Source organism: Eubalaena glacialis, chromosome 7 (genome assembly GCF_028564815.1).
Source record: "Eubalaena glacialis isolate mEubGla1 chromosome 7, mEubGla1.1.hap2.+ XY, whole genome shotgun sequence".
Classification (NCBI taxonomy): Eukaryota; Metazoa; Chordata; class Mammalia; order Artiodactyla; family Balaenidae; genus Eubalaena; species Eubalaena glacialis.
In genome coordinates, this window is record NC_083722.1 from 20194836 (window position 1) to 20213024 (window position 18189).

The window sequence follows — 18189 nt, forward strand, 5'->3', positions numbered from 1 at the left end:
TGAGATCTGGAATATGGGAGAGGGAAAGAGGGCGGGTGATGTGGGGTAGAAAAAGAAAGGGGGGGGTGATGTGGACACAGGTAGAAAAGAACCATCGAAGATGATTAAGGAGAGAAGTGAGGACAAGTAGGGTCAACGGATTGAAGGTCTTGGTAATATCAAAGAAATGCTGGAGTCAGGGTATCAGACGGCAATAACTAGGAAGACAGCAAGAGAATAAAGATAGGCTTGGTGGCGAGAAAACAAATTCGTATTTTAAAATAATCTTTTATTTGCTCATCATATACATTTTAACACATATTCTGTTGATATACATTTATTTTTTGGTGATAGTTAAATAATTTATAAAATATATGCATAATGTAAATCACAAAATCACAAAATATATGCATAATGTGTGAAGTGAACCAGAGCCATCAAACTTCACCGGTGTTCATCTTTATGAGAAGTAGATAATCAAGAGATTTAAGGAGATAAATTCCATCACTGGATTCTTGTATCTTCAGAATTAAAGAGGTAGTATACATAATCAGAAAATCAATTTTGATGTTCAGATCAATGAGGGGTTTGTGTTACTGGAAACAGCAATATGTAAAATAGAAATGTAGTTAACAATCACACATTCCTAGGGATAATGTGATAATCATGGGAATATCATCAAAAACTACAGACATCAGCAGAAGTAAATTAGTTGCCTATTTTAACCATTGCAACAGCATTTTCAAATGTTCAGAAGAGGCTTTCCTAATTTTTTCAAGATATGGGTCTTTATTGTTGATTATTCTATCGATTTTGAAAATTATTGTCTATAAAACTCATTTTATCACTAGCTAGTGTTCATATTTTTAGTCAAAGATACCGCCATTTGTTAGAATTTATAATTTACATTAAATAACAGATTTTGTTACCGAATTAAAATACTTTCAGTCCCAACGAAAGTATTACATTTTAGGGTAGCCTCTGCAGCCTTGTTTTGGTAAATAGATGATTTCAACAAAGCTTTTTGAAAAATTGAAAACAGCTCATGAACACTTCTTACTCAATTAGATTCATGGACTCTATTTGGGGAATCAATCTATTAAGGAGCAAAATGTCTGTTTTTACATTCTCCTTTTTAAGTTCCATCTTAATTTTTTCTCTTCCCTATTTTCTTCTTATTGCCTCTCATTTATCTATTTCTCTTCTTTCTTCTCTTCTTCTAGCTTAACTTCTGCTCCCCCACCCCTTTCCTTTTTCTTCACTGTCTTCTAGGAAACCTTTTCTCCGCCCGTTCTATTTCTTCTGTGCTTGGATTTACATCTCCTGTTATCTTTCTTTTCCACAGAGAAGTTGTTCCTATTGCATTCATTGGTTCTTTGATAGAAAATTATTGACGGAATAAGTAAAATATTAATAATCTGGCTATGTAGTGATCCAACAAACATAAGATATGTGAACATTTCACAAATGCGACATGTAATTATCCACTGCTGATGTCAATGAGGCATGGTTTCTTTGGTATAAGCTTCTATGGTCAAGATGTAGCATCAGCAAATACTTGAATTTTTCATGTTGCTTGGTATCCCTGTGAACTAAAGATATTACTAATGAGCAACAGTATGAAACTCATTTTAATACTTTTTCTTTTTTTATTGCATTGGGGTGAATTTTTATTTTTAGTCTTTAGTTCCGGTTACATAGTCTATGATGCTTTAAGGTAAAAGAGGATCTAAAGCTGGAATGTAAACTGGAATTGACTCTCCTCCCAACTTTTTACAGATTCACCAAATGACTGGTTATAGGTCACATGACTCTCCTATTTATTTCATAAGGTTGTTATAGTCAACATTTATTGTTCTCTTACCATGTGCCACTCACTCTTCTAGAAGGGCCTTAATACAACACAACCCTGTGAGGTAGGTGCTATTATTATATTCACTTCACAGATGAAAATCTGAGACACAGATTCCCCAAAGGTCACATAGTAGGTGACAGAACCAAGATTTTAACTCAAGAAGTCAGTTTCCAAGTCTGAAGTGTTGACCACCGTACTATTGCCTCCTTGATATTTGACCTTTTTTCAGAACTGCTCCATCTCCAAGACCTTGGACTTGGCATTCTCTCGTTCAGCTGCCTCCTTACCTTTAATGCCTCCTGCTTTTTCGCAACTACTGAAGACGCTCAGCATCCCCATTGAGCCTCTTAACTCTCTTTATTCTCCCAGGGCCACTCATGCCTCGTTCCTGCTTTCCCTTCCTTCTCTGTCACACCAGGAGGACTTGCCATTGCTCTAATTCACCTTGTATTTTTCTACCTTTTAACTTCACCCACTCCTTCTGTCTGGAATATTCTATCATCGCTCCCTCCATTTCAGCTTATTAAAAATATTCCCCAACCTTCAAGGTGCTCTCCTAACGCCCCCTCCCTACACCCCTGAAATACTACGTTTTCTGTAATGTTCTTCCTGGTCATTGCAAAAAGTCAGATGTAATTTCTCTCTCCTCAGTATTCCCAACACTAAGTTGGTACAACAAATATAGTGCTTACTAAGTCTGCCTTATAATCTAGTTGTATGTGAATTCCTTTCACATCCCTTCTAGCCTATGGTAACTTAGAAGATCTAGGCTAGAGTATGGAATAAAGAACGTTACAACTGAAAAGAATATTCTATTTAGATCCTTAATTTTACTGGTAAGGACACCAAAGCTTAGTTTAAGATGTAAGTCACACTGACAGTTAAAGACGGAAATTCACTTGTTCCTTCCTTCCTTAAATTCATATTATGAATAATACCGTGTGTGCACAGAGCACTGCGCTCAGTACTAGGGTTACGCAGGCAAAAGTGTCTACTTTTAAGAAATTCAGAGTCTACTGACTGGAAGAGACAATAGATTTTTACAATACAACGTGATGGGATAGCTGTTTGTGGAATAAATAAATAAATGCATGAGTCAAGGAATTTACTATCTTTGTAGTAATATTATGTGACCTTTCCAATAACAAATGTATGGAAACAGGTTTTGTAGTTCAGTTTATAAAATCACATCCCGAGTGGTAGGAAGGAATGTCAAGTCTGGTTTGTGTCAGACAAGCTGATCTCCATCAGTCTGAAAAAGAGAGGGGTCTATTGAAATGGAGAGGTGATGTTTTCCATCTCACTCTGTTTTTAGTTTTTCTCCTTTCAGTTTTGGTTGCTGCTTTTCTTTTTTGTGTTTATTTTTTTCTTCCAGTGTTTGTTTATTTTATTGAGATATAATGGACATACAGCACTATATAAGTTTAAGGTATACGGCATAATGATTTGACTTACCTATATCATGAAATGATTATCACATTAAGTTTAATGAGCAACCATCATCTCATATAGAGACACAATTAAAGAAGCAGAAAATATGTTTTCCTTGTGATGAGAATTCCTAGGACTTACTTTCTTAACCACTTTCATATATAACATAGAGCAGTGTTAATTACATTTATCATGTTGTATATTAAATTCCTAGTGCTTAATTATCTTATAACTAGAAGTTTGTACCTTTTGGCCACCTTCATCCAATTCCCCCTCCCCCTCCCCCCCATCTCTGGCAATCACAAATCTGATCTCTTTTTCTATGAGTTTGTTCGTTTGTTTGTTTTTGAAGTATAATTGACCTACAGCACTGTGTTAGTTCCTGTCACACAACATAGTGATTCAATATTTCTATACATTTCAAAATGATCACCTCCATAAGTCGTTATGAAATGTCACCACGCAAAGATATTACATTGTTATTGTCTATATTCCCCACATTGTACATTTCATACCTGTGACTGCACCTGGAAGTTTATTTTTAAACTGAAGTTTGTACCTCTTAATCTCCCTCACCCATTTCCTTCCTCCCTCCACCCATCTCCCCTCTGTCAATCACCTTGTTCATTCTCTATAACTGTTTCTGTTTTGTTATGTTTGTTCATTTGTTTTGCTTTTTAGATTCCACATATAAGTGAAATCACACAGTATTTGTCTTTGGTTGCTGCCTTCCTTCATATGTTCAGGATTTAGCTCTGAACACTCACTGACCACCTAGGATAATTTTTGTCTTGTTTATTAATTGGCTGCATGTTCACCTCAACCAGACCAAAGATCCCATGGACTTTGGGCTGGAGGCACTCACTACTCATTTTATTTACTTGTTTTTAAACTTGAATGTTCCTCCTGTAATGTTAGCTCCTCTCATTCCCCCGAAAGTCAGGTTTTCTGATAGGCACAGTGCCTGCTTAATTCAGATGCCAAAGAGAGTGTGATGGGATGGATATAAAGGTGTCTCCCAGATCTACAGGATGCTTTACCTGGGAAATCTCAGGTCCTCTCTACCCACAGTACATCAGGAAGGACTTCCAGTTGGGTGGTGTTAGGGGGAGTTTTATTTGAAAATGGTTCCAAAACCTGTAAAAGAGATAAAGCAGAAAAATATGTTTTCGAAACTTCCATGCCTATTGTTTTGCCAAGATCTGTTGGGTACCTGGTACTCAGCTCTCCCTGAGGCAGCATTTTCCTGTACTGTTTCAGATGTTAACGTAGCTTAACATTTCCAGTGTGTTGAATGCAGTCCCTTAAAACATGACAACTGTGTCTTATTTTTATTTTTCTGGGATGCGCCTTGCTTTAAGGAATTCTTATATGTAAAAATATAGATTTGTATTCTGAACACAAAAGGACCTGGTATTGGTGAAGGTACAGGTAAATGTGTTGTACATTATTTCTGGGGAGGTGAGCTGGCTTCCTAAGAATGATTTGGCAGCGTGTAGCAAAAGTCCACACACTGAGTGTGTGTTGGATCCAGCAGCTCCACTCCTAGGAATTTATCCTAAGAAATCACTATGAAAGTGTGCAAGACACACCTACGTGTTTATTTGGCAAAACATCATTTCAAATAGTGAAAGAAACTTACAGGGTGGATCAAAGATTGTTCAGTAAACATGCAGGAACAAAAGTATGTATAGTATTATCCCAGTTTTTAAAATTTTTGATTGATTTATTTTTAAATAAATATATTTATTTATTTATTTATTTATTTATGGCTGCGTTGGGTCTTCGTTGCTGCGCGCAGGCTTTCTCTAGTTGTGGCAAGTGGGGGTTACTCTTCGTTGCAGTGCGCAGGCTTCTCATTGCGATGACTTCTCTTGTTGCGGAGCACAGGCTCTAGGTGCACGGGCTTCAGTACTTGCAGCACGTGGGCTCAGTAGTTGTGGCTCACGGGCTCTAGAGTGCAGGCTCAGTAGTTGTGGCACACAGGCTTAGTTGCTCCAGCGGCATGTGGGATCTTCCCGGACCAGGGATCAAACCCGTGTTCCCCTGCATTGGCAGGCAGATTCCTAACCTCTGCGCCACAGGGAAGTCCAGTATTATCCCATTTTTATAAAAAAAAAGTGCATGTGAAGAAAGATTAACTAGATACCAAAATGCAAATTGCTCTCTCTGGATGGTGTGATCATTTGTGGTTTTAACTGTTGTTTTTTGTTTTGTTTTTGTATTTAAAATTTTTTTTCAAATTTTCTGCAGTAGATATGTATTAGTTTTATGACCAGAAAAATATTTAATAAACTCATAAATCCCATTTTGAAAGCAACAAAGATGAATTGGGTTGTGACTGCTTTCCAAGATTCATTATGGGATTCTCTTACATTTATGACCTTTGCTATCAAAACAACATAAGAAAATAGGCTTCAGCACCAATATCCCAGAAGCTTCCAAGATGGAATTATTTTTTTAAGAAAAGTAACATTCGAATCTCCCCCAAAGTTGTTACATTTCCTTTTTTTCCGGAACAAGAAGACACGTATAAGTTTTGTTGAAAATGAACAAAACCTGTAATTTTCTACCGCTGTTAAAATGTTCGGGGTTGATCTGTGTGTCCCAACACTAGGGATACCAAAGATATATTAATGAGTAAAAAATGCAAGTTACAGATGTACTAGGATTACATTAAAAAACAACAGCAACAATAACCTTCCCTCCCCAACTATCTGGGATGTTTTATTGAGAACAAATATATTTAGTTAAATACTGATGTATTCAGAATTAGGCCTGGGATGACACACACTGTGCTGTGATCAAGTGTTACCCTGGAGAGTGGGTAGAGAGAAAGATAGGAAACAGACAAGGTTTTCTGGGAAGTGTGGGGGAGGGTTCTTTCCTTTTATTTTATATATGTCTACATTCTTTAAATATTTTAAAAATCATTTCAAAACATTCAAAAAGAAATAAATAAAAAAGAAAATTCAAGACATGCCTGTGCCTGGAAGCTCAAGGCAGAAGCTAGATAGTAGGCTTTGTTTATTTAAAATTAAATTCCTGAACTTTTCAGAGGGTCAGTGGTAATGATAAGAAAGTATTCTCCCTCTTGCTGATTATTTTGCAAATATGAAAATGGCAAATGGGCCCTTCTGACACTTCAACTCAAATATCCCAACTATAGTCTTAAAGACATATACAGTTGGGTTTTGTTTTTGTTTTTGGCTGCATTGGGTCTTCATTGCTCCACACGGGCTTTCTCTAGTTGTGGCGAGCGGGGGCTACTCTTTGTTGTGGTGCGCGGGCTGCTCACTGCGGTGGCTTCTCTTGTTGCGGAGCACAGGCTCTAGGCGCGCAGGTTTCAGTAGTTGCAGCACGCGGGCTCAGTAGTTGTGGTTCAGGGGCTCTAGAGCACAGGCTCAGTAGTTGTGGTGCACGGGCTTAGTTGCTCCGCAGCATGTGGGATTTCCCGGGCCAGGGATCAAACCCGTGTTCCCCTGCATTGGTAGGTGGATTCTTAACCACTGCGCCACCAGGGAGGTCCACATATACAGTTTTGCAATGAGAAACTTACGTGGTTTTGAAGTGTAAGCAGGTAGAGACTCGCAGGATCATTCCCCTTAACGAACTGGTTCACCAAATTCATGCTCAGAGTTGGGCACAGGCAAAAATTTGTCATGGGAAATAATTGTCTTCGATGATCACATCTTTGCCACATAAAACCCCCTCCTCATTCTTGTCTTGGCCAAACACACCCTTTTCCTCTCATAATGTCCTTCCCTTTCCTATACCATAAACCACTTTCAGAAAAGACTGAAACATATTTGCAAGAATATAGAAACAATGACTCTTTAAAATGTTATTTTCCTAACCAGATTTGCTTTTTAACACGTTAACAAAGAAATAAAGCTCTAATGGTGGAATCTCACACACCCATCAAAATCTGGGGGCATAGTCGGTCACCGACTCTGCTTATATATCCACAGCATCCTCTGCAGTGGCCTAGAGCACGACAGGCATTTTCAGACTTACAGATGATGGTATATGTCAGGATCCCGCTGCAGCCGGGTTTGGAATCCTATATACAAGTCATCCCAGAGCAGACCATTCTTCACCACGTGTCTGATGACATCAACCCGGCTCCAAATCTGAAACAGATATGGAACAACTAGCAGGGGTGACACAGCCAGCACTGAGCATCGGTACTGACCCCCTGTGTCCCTGAAAGAAGCAGCTGCCTATAATGGCAGGGGTCTGAGGAGTCAAGGAGAAAAGCCTACTGAAGTAGATATCACAGGCGGAGGGGGAAAGAGAGGCTCCTGAGTGCAGTAGAAATTGAGGGAAGGAAAACAGGAAATGGATCAGGAGCCGGGGTTGGGGGGTGGCGCAGAGAGGCTGAGAGCACAGACAGAATCAGATTGCTGGGTTCAAATCCATGGTCTAGCTGTGTGATCCTGGCAAACATTCTGTGCCTCAGTTTCCTCATCTATAAAATGGAGATAATAGAACATTCCTCACAGGATTACTGTGAGGATTCACTGAGTCAGTGTATATAAAATACTGAAAACAAGGCCTGCCACAGAGCAAGATCACCTTAATTCGGTGGGCAAGGCCCTTACCTTTAAAGAATCCCAACTCCTGCCACGGGATCTGTTGACTAGTCAAAGGTGCACAGGGTTAGGAGACAGGCAGAGATGGTTTTGAGTCTTAGCCCAGCACTTACTAATCATGTGACCTTAACCTTGCTAAGCCTCGGTCTCCTCTGTTACTGTTGTGAGAAAAAAAGAGATAATTCATTAAAAAAAAAAAAAAAAGAGCATGAGGTAGCATGAAGGGAAGTTACTAAGATTGGACATGGTTTTAACACTTCATAGGTACACATGTTCAAGTTTACCAGGAGCCTTTTTCAGTATCTGGCATCACATTTTTTTTCCTGATAAATACTGTGCTAATGCCAGTAGAGGCAACTTTATCATAAATGACAGGCTATTAAATGACACGGAATGATCAGAAGATTGGCATTTAGGATTTATTTCTCTTTCCTGCACCATTCCTACAAAACGATTACATCCATTGTGAACTGAGATCACAAACACAGTTCAGAAGATCTCCTGTTTTGCCAATAGAGACTTAGAAACATGACTGCACAGTTTAAGTTGAGGATTGCCCAGCTAAAGTGCCGTATCAAGATCTAGTTCCTCACAGTGGAGGGGAGATGGCCTTTCTTGACCTTTCAAACTAGAGAGGAGCACGTGGAAAAATTGGGGAGGTTTTGAGAAACGTTTAGATTGTAAAATGGGAAGGTCTTGGTGATTGATTAGATTTGGGGATGAGGGAAAAGGAAAAAGTTGAAGATTACCCCCCTGTTTCTAGCTGGGCTCACTGCGGGGGGGAGTGGGGAGGAGGAACTGATATTGCCAACGATCAAGACAGAAAAGGACAAAGAGCAGTTTTAAGAGAACGATGATATGTCGCATTTTGAACAGGTTGAAAATGAGGTACCAGGGATTTGGATATCCAGGTGATGATACCTAGCAGGCGATTAACTCTAATGAATCTGAAGCTGGACAGAGTTGGCAGGAGCTGGGCAAAGTCTGGGCAGGACCTATGGATTTTTGGTGTCAGAGAAGCGGTGCTAGCAGATGTGTTCGGTGGGTTGAGCACAGAACCCTGGAGGAAAACAAGAGATTTAAGTGGTGGCTGGAGAAAGAGAGACCCTGAAAGAATGTAGAAGAACAGTCAAGAAGTGAAGGAAACGAGGGCTGGTGTCACTGGAGCTGAGAAAGGACTTTTAATTCAAAATGATGGACAGATCCCATACATAACCCGCCTTCTGCCCACTTCCAGATGCAGCTGAAGTGTTGACAAAGCAAGCATACAGGTATGAACTGTCACAGTGAAGAAGAAATGAAGTGCGTTGTTGACAGCAGGAGATTTCAATTAACTAATCTGAATCTGGAAAGCAGGAGGGTGAGTGGCATCTAAAGACCAGGGCAGAGGCTGCAGAATCCCAGAGAGTATGTGGAGGGACATTCAGATTTAGAAGGAGAAGAGGTATGTACCATGGATGACAGCAGGGACACAGAGCACAGAAGTATGTATACAAAACAGTCAACCCCTTCCTTACGCCTATGCATGGCTCCTGGGCCAAATACATTCAGACAGTTCTCTGAATAAATGGCATCAATTTTGCAGGGAGAATGAGGGCAGGAGTGTATATGTGATGCCCCAGAGCAAGGACCTCCACATTTTGGTATTTAGGGGTCCCTCAGCCTAATAGCTGGCTCCTCACCTTCATAACTTAAACGGGTGACCCCCTGTCCAAATACAACCTAGGTCTTAGTTGATAGCTTACAGTTCCTTTTTAAAAAATTGAATTAACTTTCCACATTTATAAATCTGGGTATTTTACATGAAGATCCAGATTTCCAAGTTTTCTGGAAAATTCGGAAGATCAGCTGGAGCTCAGTAGGGGCTCCTCCCTTCCCATGCTTTCCACTTGATACAGTCCCCACCCAGCTCCCCCTATTTACAAGATCTGCCTCGGGTCCGCCTGTGAGCATTTAAGCGTGTAACCCCTGCCTTCAAGTAAAGCCTGCTGCTTGAAAAGGTCTTTTTTTTTTTGGTAAATATAGATTAATCCCTAAATTCTTAAAAGTCACCTACAATGGAAGAAAGGTCAGCCTGGGGTAAGCAACACTGCATGTAACTACAGTAGAAGCCGAAGGGGCAATGCCTTCAGGTAACCATGGAAAGTGACTGCCACCCAGCATAATGGGTTCAGCCAAGCCATCGTGCAAGATCAGACAGGAAAGTACTTGAAGTTTAGCTCCCGTGTAACATTTCTTCGGCAGATACTTAAGCAAAAAGTCCCACAAAGGAGGAAAGCAAAGAAGGTGAAGACCTGGGTGGGGTCTGGAAGTGGGTAAGGGATGTCACAGGGTGACAGATTGGCAGCAGACCTAGAGAGGAGCCCATCCAGATTGGAGCAGGAGGATGGACAGCTACAGGAGCCATGCATCTAGGAAAGATGGAGAGTTGGTGTGATAGAAAATATATTTATGAGTTTAAAAGGCAATGAATGGCCCCCGCCTTCAAAAAAAAGGCAATATGAGAAGGCTCCAGGTGGCAAGAAAAGGAGCTCTTCCAAGTATAGGCATATCCTCTATATATGAACCTTAACATCCAGAAATCTCACTAAAATCCTGGGAGATAATAGCACTGAGAGTCAAAATAGGGACCACCACGTGCACAGCAGGCATGATGGTTTACCCCATGGTGTATTAAATCTGCAGGAGAGCTGTTGCCTGCTTTATCCAACAGATGCATTATGAAAAGCTGTGGAAAAGTGACTTTTTTTCAGTGAAATATTTTAAATGAACTTGTGATTTTAAAAATTCCAAAGAAAAATCTCCCTTACGGCAACAGATACCTTAATTTATAAGTTTTGTAAATTCAAAGTTAAGAAGCAAGACAGTGGCTAAATACACAGACTCTGGAGCTAGACCACTTGTGGTCAAAGCCCTGCACCACGCATTTACTAGCTGTACGACCTTGGGCAGGTTATGTAACCCCTTGGCATGGCATTTTCCTCATCCATAAATGGGGAGTATAGTAATATGGGTTCATAAGGTGGTTGTATTAAATGACTTAATATTTATGAAGCTGTGTTATGTATGTGTTTGGTAAATAAAGCAATAAATTTAGCAGATTCATTTTGCTTAAAATGGGTGTTTTTTATGTAGGGTTTTCCTATACGTGAAAACCCAGTTTTTTAAAACCCATAAAGCAGGCAGTGGATTATTGGTTTTACTAAAGTTTCACCATAAGATTCTCTTCAACAGCAAGTACTAAACATAAAAATACAAGTCAAAGTATTAAAATGTAGTTTAAGAATACATCTATTTTATAAAGGTACATTTAAACCTCTATAATTAAGGCATCACACATTTATATGGCATGTGTAATACACTTAAGGGCAGACTATACACCCTCCTAATTTATTTAGTGATTTTTACATTTATATAGAATTTAAAATTACAATGTATGCTCACATATTTTATGTCATTTGACTATAATAAAAAAAAAACTGATAAGGTGGGAAGAAGTCCAATGGAAGGAAAAAAAAAAAAAACACCAAGGCTCGGACAAGGACTCAAAGCCTCATAATCAATAATCCTCATCAGTAGGGATGGGGTACCCATCCCAGTCTTGACGTTGTGTCCAAAGCCCCGGCTCTTAACACCATGCCTGCCGTGGGTTAGGGATTTGTTAAAAATTGGAGCTCAACAAAATATGTGTTGGTTTATGCTGACTTCACTTTCTTTAGAGAGCCACCCATTGGGTTTGTTTGGGGAAGGAGACACCACTGGAGAGAAGGCAAGGAAGGCAGAGATCAGTGCTTGCAGGTCTGATAACAGTGCAGGCGGGTCAGCTGTTTGGAAGGAAGCAGGTAGAAAAGCCAATCTTTGCAAATAACTCAAAAAGAAACAAGTATGGAGTTTAGTTAATAATAATGTTTCAGTATCGGCATGTTAGTTGTGACAAATGTAGCACAGTAAAGTAAGACGTTAACAATACTCTCTGTACTATCCTTGCAACTTTTCTGTAAATCTAAAGGTTATTCCAAACTAAAAAGTTTATTTAGGAAGGAAGGAAAGATGGAAGGAAGGAGCACTTCCACTGGTGTTCCTGCTTACTTCCTCATACGGATGTTCCCGGCTTGGTCTTTCTTTTGGAAAGGATAAATCTAGAAAGTCAACCAAATAGTCATATCCTCCAGGAAAAGGGCTGAAGTCCTCATCTGTCTCAATCATCTGTGCAAATGACAACATGGTAAAGGGAAGAAGCATATCAATCTGGTGGTCAAGGTCCTTAAAAAATTTTGGAACATACAAGACCCAAATGCTCTTAAATGATAGCAATGAAGTGGAGTTAATATAAAAAGAGTCTCTCCTCTCTGCTCTCTTCTATTCCCCCCTCCTCTACCCCCTCGTTCAATCCCTCTCTCCCTCTCTCCTCTTTCCTGAACTGAATTCTAATCCTAGTTTTCTACACTAGCAAAACTGCTTCATATCACTAGCTTCAATCAAATTTACAGAGAAGGATATCATTATCTTAAGCACTATTAGTAATGAGATATCAAATACCACTGTATGTTTGCAGGCTAAAAAATAAATAAAATGTGAGATTTTTCTCACCATCACATAGCAGCTAAATATAAAGAGTGTCATTGAAAATTCCAAATGTTTTCTCTTTTTCATACTAATTGCTCAACTGAAAATATAATGTAGACCAATGTTTCCCAGGTCTTTGGGTTTCAAAGACAATTTTCTAAAAAATATTTGGTAGCTAATGTAGGCATCAACATTTCATCTTGTTAAGTGAGGACTTAAAAAAAATTCTTACATCTACTATCCTTTTATTTCATTAAAGGAAGACGGCTTTCATGCCTCCAAAATAGAAAGGACCTAATCTTGGAATAATAACAATTCATCCCAAGAAAAGAGAGTTGACATCTTTGTAACCACACTCACATGCATGCTCATACTTGTTTCATTATTGACCATCAAAAACTTTGTCACAGACTGGCACTGACCCCCAGGTAGGTTTTTAGGACTCACTGATTTTGAGAATGCTAAGTGTTGTCTGGTACCTGGTATTAATGTTCAGGGGTTGAAAGGTAAACCTGGGAACAGCCCTCACCCTGAGGGTAACCAGTCTTTGTTTCTAAGGGTATGAATGCTGTCCATTTCCTGATGCTCTCCTTAAACTTTGCTCCCCATGCACAAATTCAGGCACTAAATGTAAGTGGGATAAAATATACATATAAGTATTGCAGGGATTTCCAGCCCATTTCAGGCCTCCTCTTTCTCCTTCACCCCCTGCCTGTTGGTACTTATTTTGTTTTTGGATACCTCCTCAGTTTTGGTGACCAGCTTATAATGTGAACCACTTGGGCTTGTGAGCTCTGTGCGTACATGTTGGGGCTAATTTAAGTTGTAAGCTGACCTCATGGTTTGTGCAATTCATTCCTTACCACAGCTGCAGATAAGAATTACCTGCTTCTCTGCTGCTACAGGACACCACCTCTCCAGTGGAGCCCACTTACCTGTTCCACAGTTTAAGTACCTGTTTCTGCTACAAACACAACACAACAAAACACCCACAAAACAAAAACTAACACATGGTGACGGGAGGAAAAAGTGCTCCCAGAGAGAAACTGAGCTGGACCTCAGAACGTTCCCTACATTTTCAACAAGGGATTGTTTTAGCACATTGTCCAATCTATTTTCTGTGAAGCAGATGGTAGGGCTTAATAAATGTTTATTGAGAAACAAATTGGAGTACTTCATAATACAAGACAGCAAAGACAAATAATACTTCATAGCATACCCTGACCACCAGGTTATAATCCTTAAATCCAGCCCAAGTGAAGTATTCTTTCATCCAGCATGAGTGACGAAATATTTCATCTCCTACAGCAGCATTCAAGATTCTCAAATATGGTCCAAAGTCCCAGGAATCCTTGTAAATTTTAGTCCCCTCTGGAGGCTCTATGATGCCTTTGCTTAAAGACACAAACGTGAGAGAACAAGGAAAGAAGAAAGCAACAAATAAGGAAGGCAGAAATTAGCACTTCAATTTCAACAGTCAACCAGACAAGCAGCTTTAAGACTGTTCAGATGATACCAAGGGGTCTCACAGAAGAGCCTTGGGGAACACTGAGGGGTAGGGCCCCACCCCAGCCTAAACCAGAACAGCTCCTGCTAATTGTTTAGTGTGATGGCTCTCCATGTCAGAATACATTTAAAGATAAAAGTCCGTGTCGGGGAAACAAAAATTGGAAAACCACTGATGTGGACCCTTTCGGCTCAAATAACTAAATTATGGAAATGTTGAATATAAGTGGTCATATTGATTTTGTGGAAGTCTGCTCACTCCTGCCCTGCCCCCCACCTCCACTAGAAGGTAAGTTTGATGAGAGCAGCAACCATGACTGGCACATAGAAGGGGCCCCATAAATATTTGTTGAACATAGGAATGACTTTAGCCTATCTTTGAGATATACGCAGAATTTTGTGTCTCTAATATATGGTCCTCTCACTATACTAATCAAACCACAGCTCTCAGACAGATGGGCAATTCTGTATGTAAGCCCAGTCAGCAATATGGACGAGAGAGTTCTCTGACATTCCTAGAGCTGTCCATCCAGTGTGAAGATGGATCATTGCATGGAACATGGAATCTTGAATCCTGGCAACAGAATAGGATGTGATCTGGATAAGGGAAAGATGAGGAGGGAAATGGGCACCTGCCTAGTAGCCATTTGGTAACTATGTCCCACTTATCAAAACAACACTTTTAGTCCATTATTTGCCCAAAGCTAGAGAGGCATTGGTTTCAATAATAAATTACTTATCAAAACCTAAAGTTTCTAACTTCTAAATGAATGTCAAATCTGCTTCTCCAACTCCTCCCCCCCATCTCAGTTTACAGCCTCACTAATCTCTTCCTGGATAAAGCCTCAGTCTTCCAGCTGGCCTCCCTGACTCTAGTTCTTCCCCCCGTGGCCTCTTCCCCAGGACATGGTCTTCCAAAAAGTAAAATAGTTTTTCTAAAACACAACGCAGTAATGTTCCTTCTTCGCTTTATAACTTTCTCAAGCTCTCCTTACTCACAGGCAAGTTCCTTGGACTGTCTCACAAGTCCTTTCCGACCCTGGCCCGACAGGGCATTCCCGTCTCATCCTTTTCCTCCACCTTCACTTACCAACCCTACAGTCAGGTGGATGGTTGGATTCATGAGGGAAGGACCTCTTCACAGCTCTTTCCTTGTACCTAGTATGATGCCAGGTATACAGAAGGAGCTCAGTAAATCATTTCCCAATGAATGGCATAGGTCTATTCACTTAAAGTATCTGCACTCACCAAACTCATGACACTATTTACACCTCCCTTCTCCAGCACGTGTCAGTCCCTCTGACCGGAATCTCCATCTGTCTCTCTTAATTATAACCTCCTCCTGATCTCTAAGACATAGCTCAAATGCCTAAGACTTCAGATTGAGCTTTCCTTGACCACATTTCCTGTTCTCTCCTGGCCCCTCCTCCCCTCACAAGGCAGAGTTAAGCACTTTGTCTACCTGTGTCCTTACACTCTGTCTTACTACTGAGAATCCAACAATATCGACTCTCTTGTTACCCAGAATGCTTTGGTGTGACACAATGATACAAATGCAGATTCCCAGGCTCTGCCTCAGATCTACTGAATCAGAATCTCAGGGGGTCGAGCCCAGGGAGCTGCATTTATCCAAGTGCCTCAAGTTATTCTGATGTTCATTCAAGTTTGAGGATTATTACCATAGGATACATCTGGGGAACTGGAGAGAAATGATGGAGAATTCTGCAAGTGCCAAGTGCCAGACTCTTGAATGTCCTGCTAAATCCTGAAATAATTAAAAACTTCTCTCACCCTTGATCTGGAGAATACAAACTGCTCTTATCCTAGAGGTACTGGGGAGATCCTAAGGCATTTTAAGCAGGGAAAGGAACAGGAAGAGTTTTGCATTTAAAAAAGGTTTCTTCGGCAACAATGCAGAGTGGAGGCTTTCCTTGCTTATGATCCCAGTAAGAACTATATTTTACTTGAGGACCCTGGGGGTCCACATACCAAGCATACCTGTGAAACAAAGTCTCCTGAAATTATACTACTCCTTGTTATATGTACTCGGGCAATGTACTCAGGTCTATTCTATTTTATTCTATTTCATTTTTTTAAATGCTGGTCGTGATCAATGCCATTGATTTTACAACCCACCAGCGGACTGTGGCCAGCAGACTGAAAAAGGCTGGCATGGAGGACAGATCAGAGGAGAGCAGGGTGGAGGCACAGAGCCAAGTCAAGGGCCGCTGCTTGAATCTAGGCGAACAAAAATTGTGAGAGGCCGAATTAAGGTCACGACGGAAGAGGCTGGAGACGAGCGGTGGATTTGTGAGAGATTTATGAAGAATTGACCAGATTTGGTAACTAGTTGGATATGGGAAGTTAGCAAAAGGGCATAATCAGCTGCCTGCGCCATTCACACCAACTTTGCAAAGGTAAGGCCAGGAGAGGGGTGTGCTTTTGGCAGCTGTGTGCCCAGCTCTCCAACACGTTCAGTCCATTTCTAAATAAGGGTGAGGAACTAACAGTTCCATTTGGCTCAAGACAAGTATATGTAAAAATATAGGTCTGTGACATCAATAGTAACTTTTCCTGAATTGCACTCCCAGTGCACTGTTACTTGTTGAAAGGTACTGTCTGTGGAATTGGCAGTTGGGTAATGTTTATACTGATATGAAAACTAATTCTCATGCTTATTGCTTTTTACTTCAGACAACTTATTTTTGAGCTGCATCAATTGTCCTTCATAGAAAAAACTTCCTCACTCTTTGTTTTCAAGTAAGGCTCTGAGACGAGGAAAACGTTTGAGTAATTATTACATAGGATGAGAAAATTATTATATAGGACTGAGAACAAACTCAGCCTTTTTTCCCCTAGATTTGAAAGATACTTATTTAATAGTTTATTTTCTTTAGACAGTTAAGACTTCCGTTTTAAAAAGTGATGTGTGGCTCTTAATGCGTGACAAGCTCAGGATGCTACTCAATAAAAACTTAATATTCTGACAAATAGGGACCTACCAAGGGACCATAGGTATGTCCTTTATTTTCTCATAAAATTGAAAAAATCCCTGAATCATTTTTTTCTATATAAGTATTTAAGCCAAACCTGTCTGTTGGATCCTTTAGCATCCTACCCAGATCAAGAGTGGCTCCAGGTCGTGGGGTCCATGTTAACACATCGGAATTTTTCTTGATAAGATTGTTGAGTTCATTTGGGTCATTTTTGATGTTTGTTTCCTTAATATACCTGAGAAATAAGAACATTCCCATGTAAGAAAGTTTATTCTCAGATGAAATTTTGATTAGAACAAGGACAGAATTTTTGTTTGTTTGTTTCCTCTGCATTCCTACTTCCCAATCCCCCTGCACTTATCCCATGAAAAATAAAGACTATATTTGGGCTAATGTCCCTAATTAGGGAACAGCTATTATTTATACTTTGTTTTTTAGTATAATCACATAGTGATTGGAATTGAAGTTAGATGTAGCAAGACTATTATAAAGAGGTAGGAATAGCACAATCTTGTATTTTTTTCCAGTTTTTTTAAATTGAAGTATAGTTATTTACAGTAGTGTGTTAGTTTCAGTTTATAGCACAGTGATTCATTTTCTTATATTTAATATTAATGAAATATATAGATGATTAAATATTACTTGGCAGGTATATACTAAGCGTTTAACATGAACGAATTGATTTTATCTTCACAACCCACTGAGATACCTGCCATTATTACTCTTGTTTTATAGAGAAAGAGACTAAGGATCAGAGGGGTCAGGTGACTTGCCCCAGGTCGGCAGTGTCCCCCCAGCTCTCCACTGCCAAAGCAGGGCTTATCCTTCCCAGGAGGCCACAAGGCGGAGCCTCTCCCCAGCTTTGGGAGTAAAGTCTGATTAGTCTTTCCAACCCCTTCCATCATGTAAGGTTCTATTTAAAAAGACAGGCGTCTATGAACCAGGAAGTGGGCCCTCACTAGATACCAAATCTGCCAGCGCCTTGATCTTGGACTTTCCAGTCTCCAGAAGTTTGAGAAATAAATTTCTGTTGTTTATAAACACCCTCCCCCCAAAAAGGCTTTCCATTCAAAACCATTAAAATCCACCTGCTACAAAAGAGCACACACATCCTCAGAGTCCATCCTGAGATCTAGTTTCTAATTGTGCTATTGCGCTGGGTATCTCCCAAATTTAATTCCAAGCCACAATCTTTCTGGAAAAGCTGTAAATCATCAATTTTAATGTCATATGGGAAGGTAATTGTGGTGATGCTGGAGCA

General features: G+C 40.0%; 1 protein-coding gene across 1 annotated transcript in view; it reads right to left on the reverse strand.

Annotated features, from left to right (window-relative positions):
- Positions 1-281: 281 nt before the first annotated feature.
- LOC133094976 (cytidine monophosphate-N-acetylneuraminic acid hydroxylase) overlaps positions 282-18189 on the reverse strand; it is a 272381-nt gene continuing 254473 nt past the window's right edge. The window contains exons 13-18 of the mRNA XM_061195773.1: positions 17023-17163; positions 13646-13820; positions 11950-12066; positions 7283-7398; positions 4306-4402; positions 282-1571 (exon numbers count right to left, since the gene is read on the reverse strand). Of these exons, the coding sequence (XP_061051756.1) occupies positions 4327-4402; positions 7283-7398; positions 11950-12066; positions 13646-13820; positions 17023-17163 (625 nt within the window). The 3' untranslated portion in view covers positions 282-1571; positions 4306-4326. The remainder of the gene's footprint in view (positions 1572-4305; positions 4403-7282; positions 7399-11949; positions 12067-13645; positions 13821-17022; positions 17164-18189) is intronic.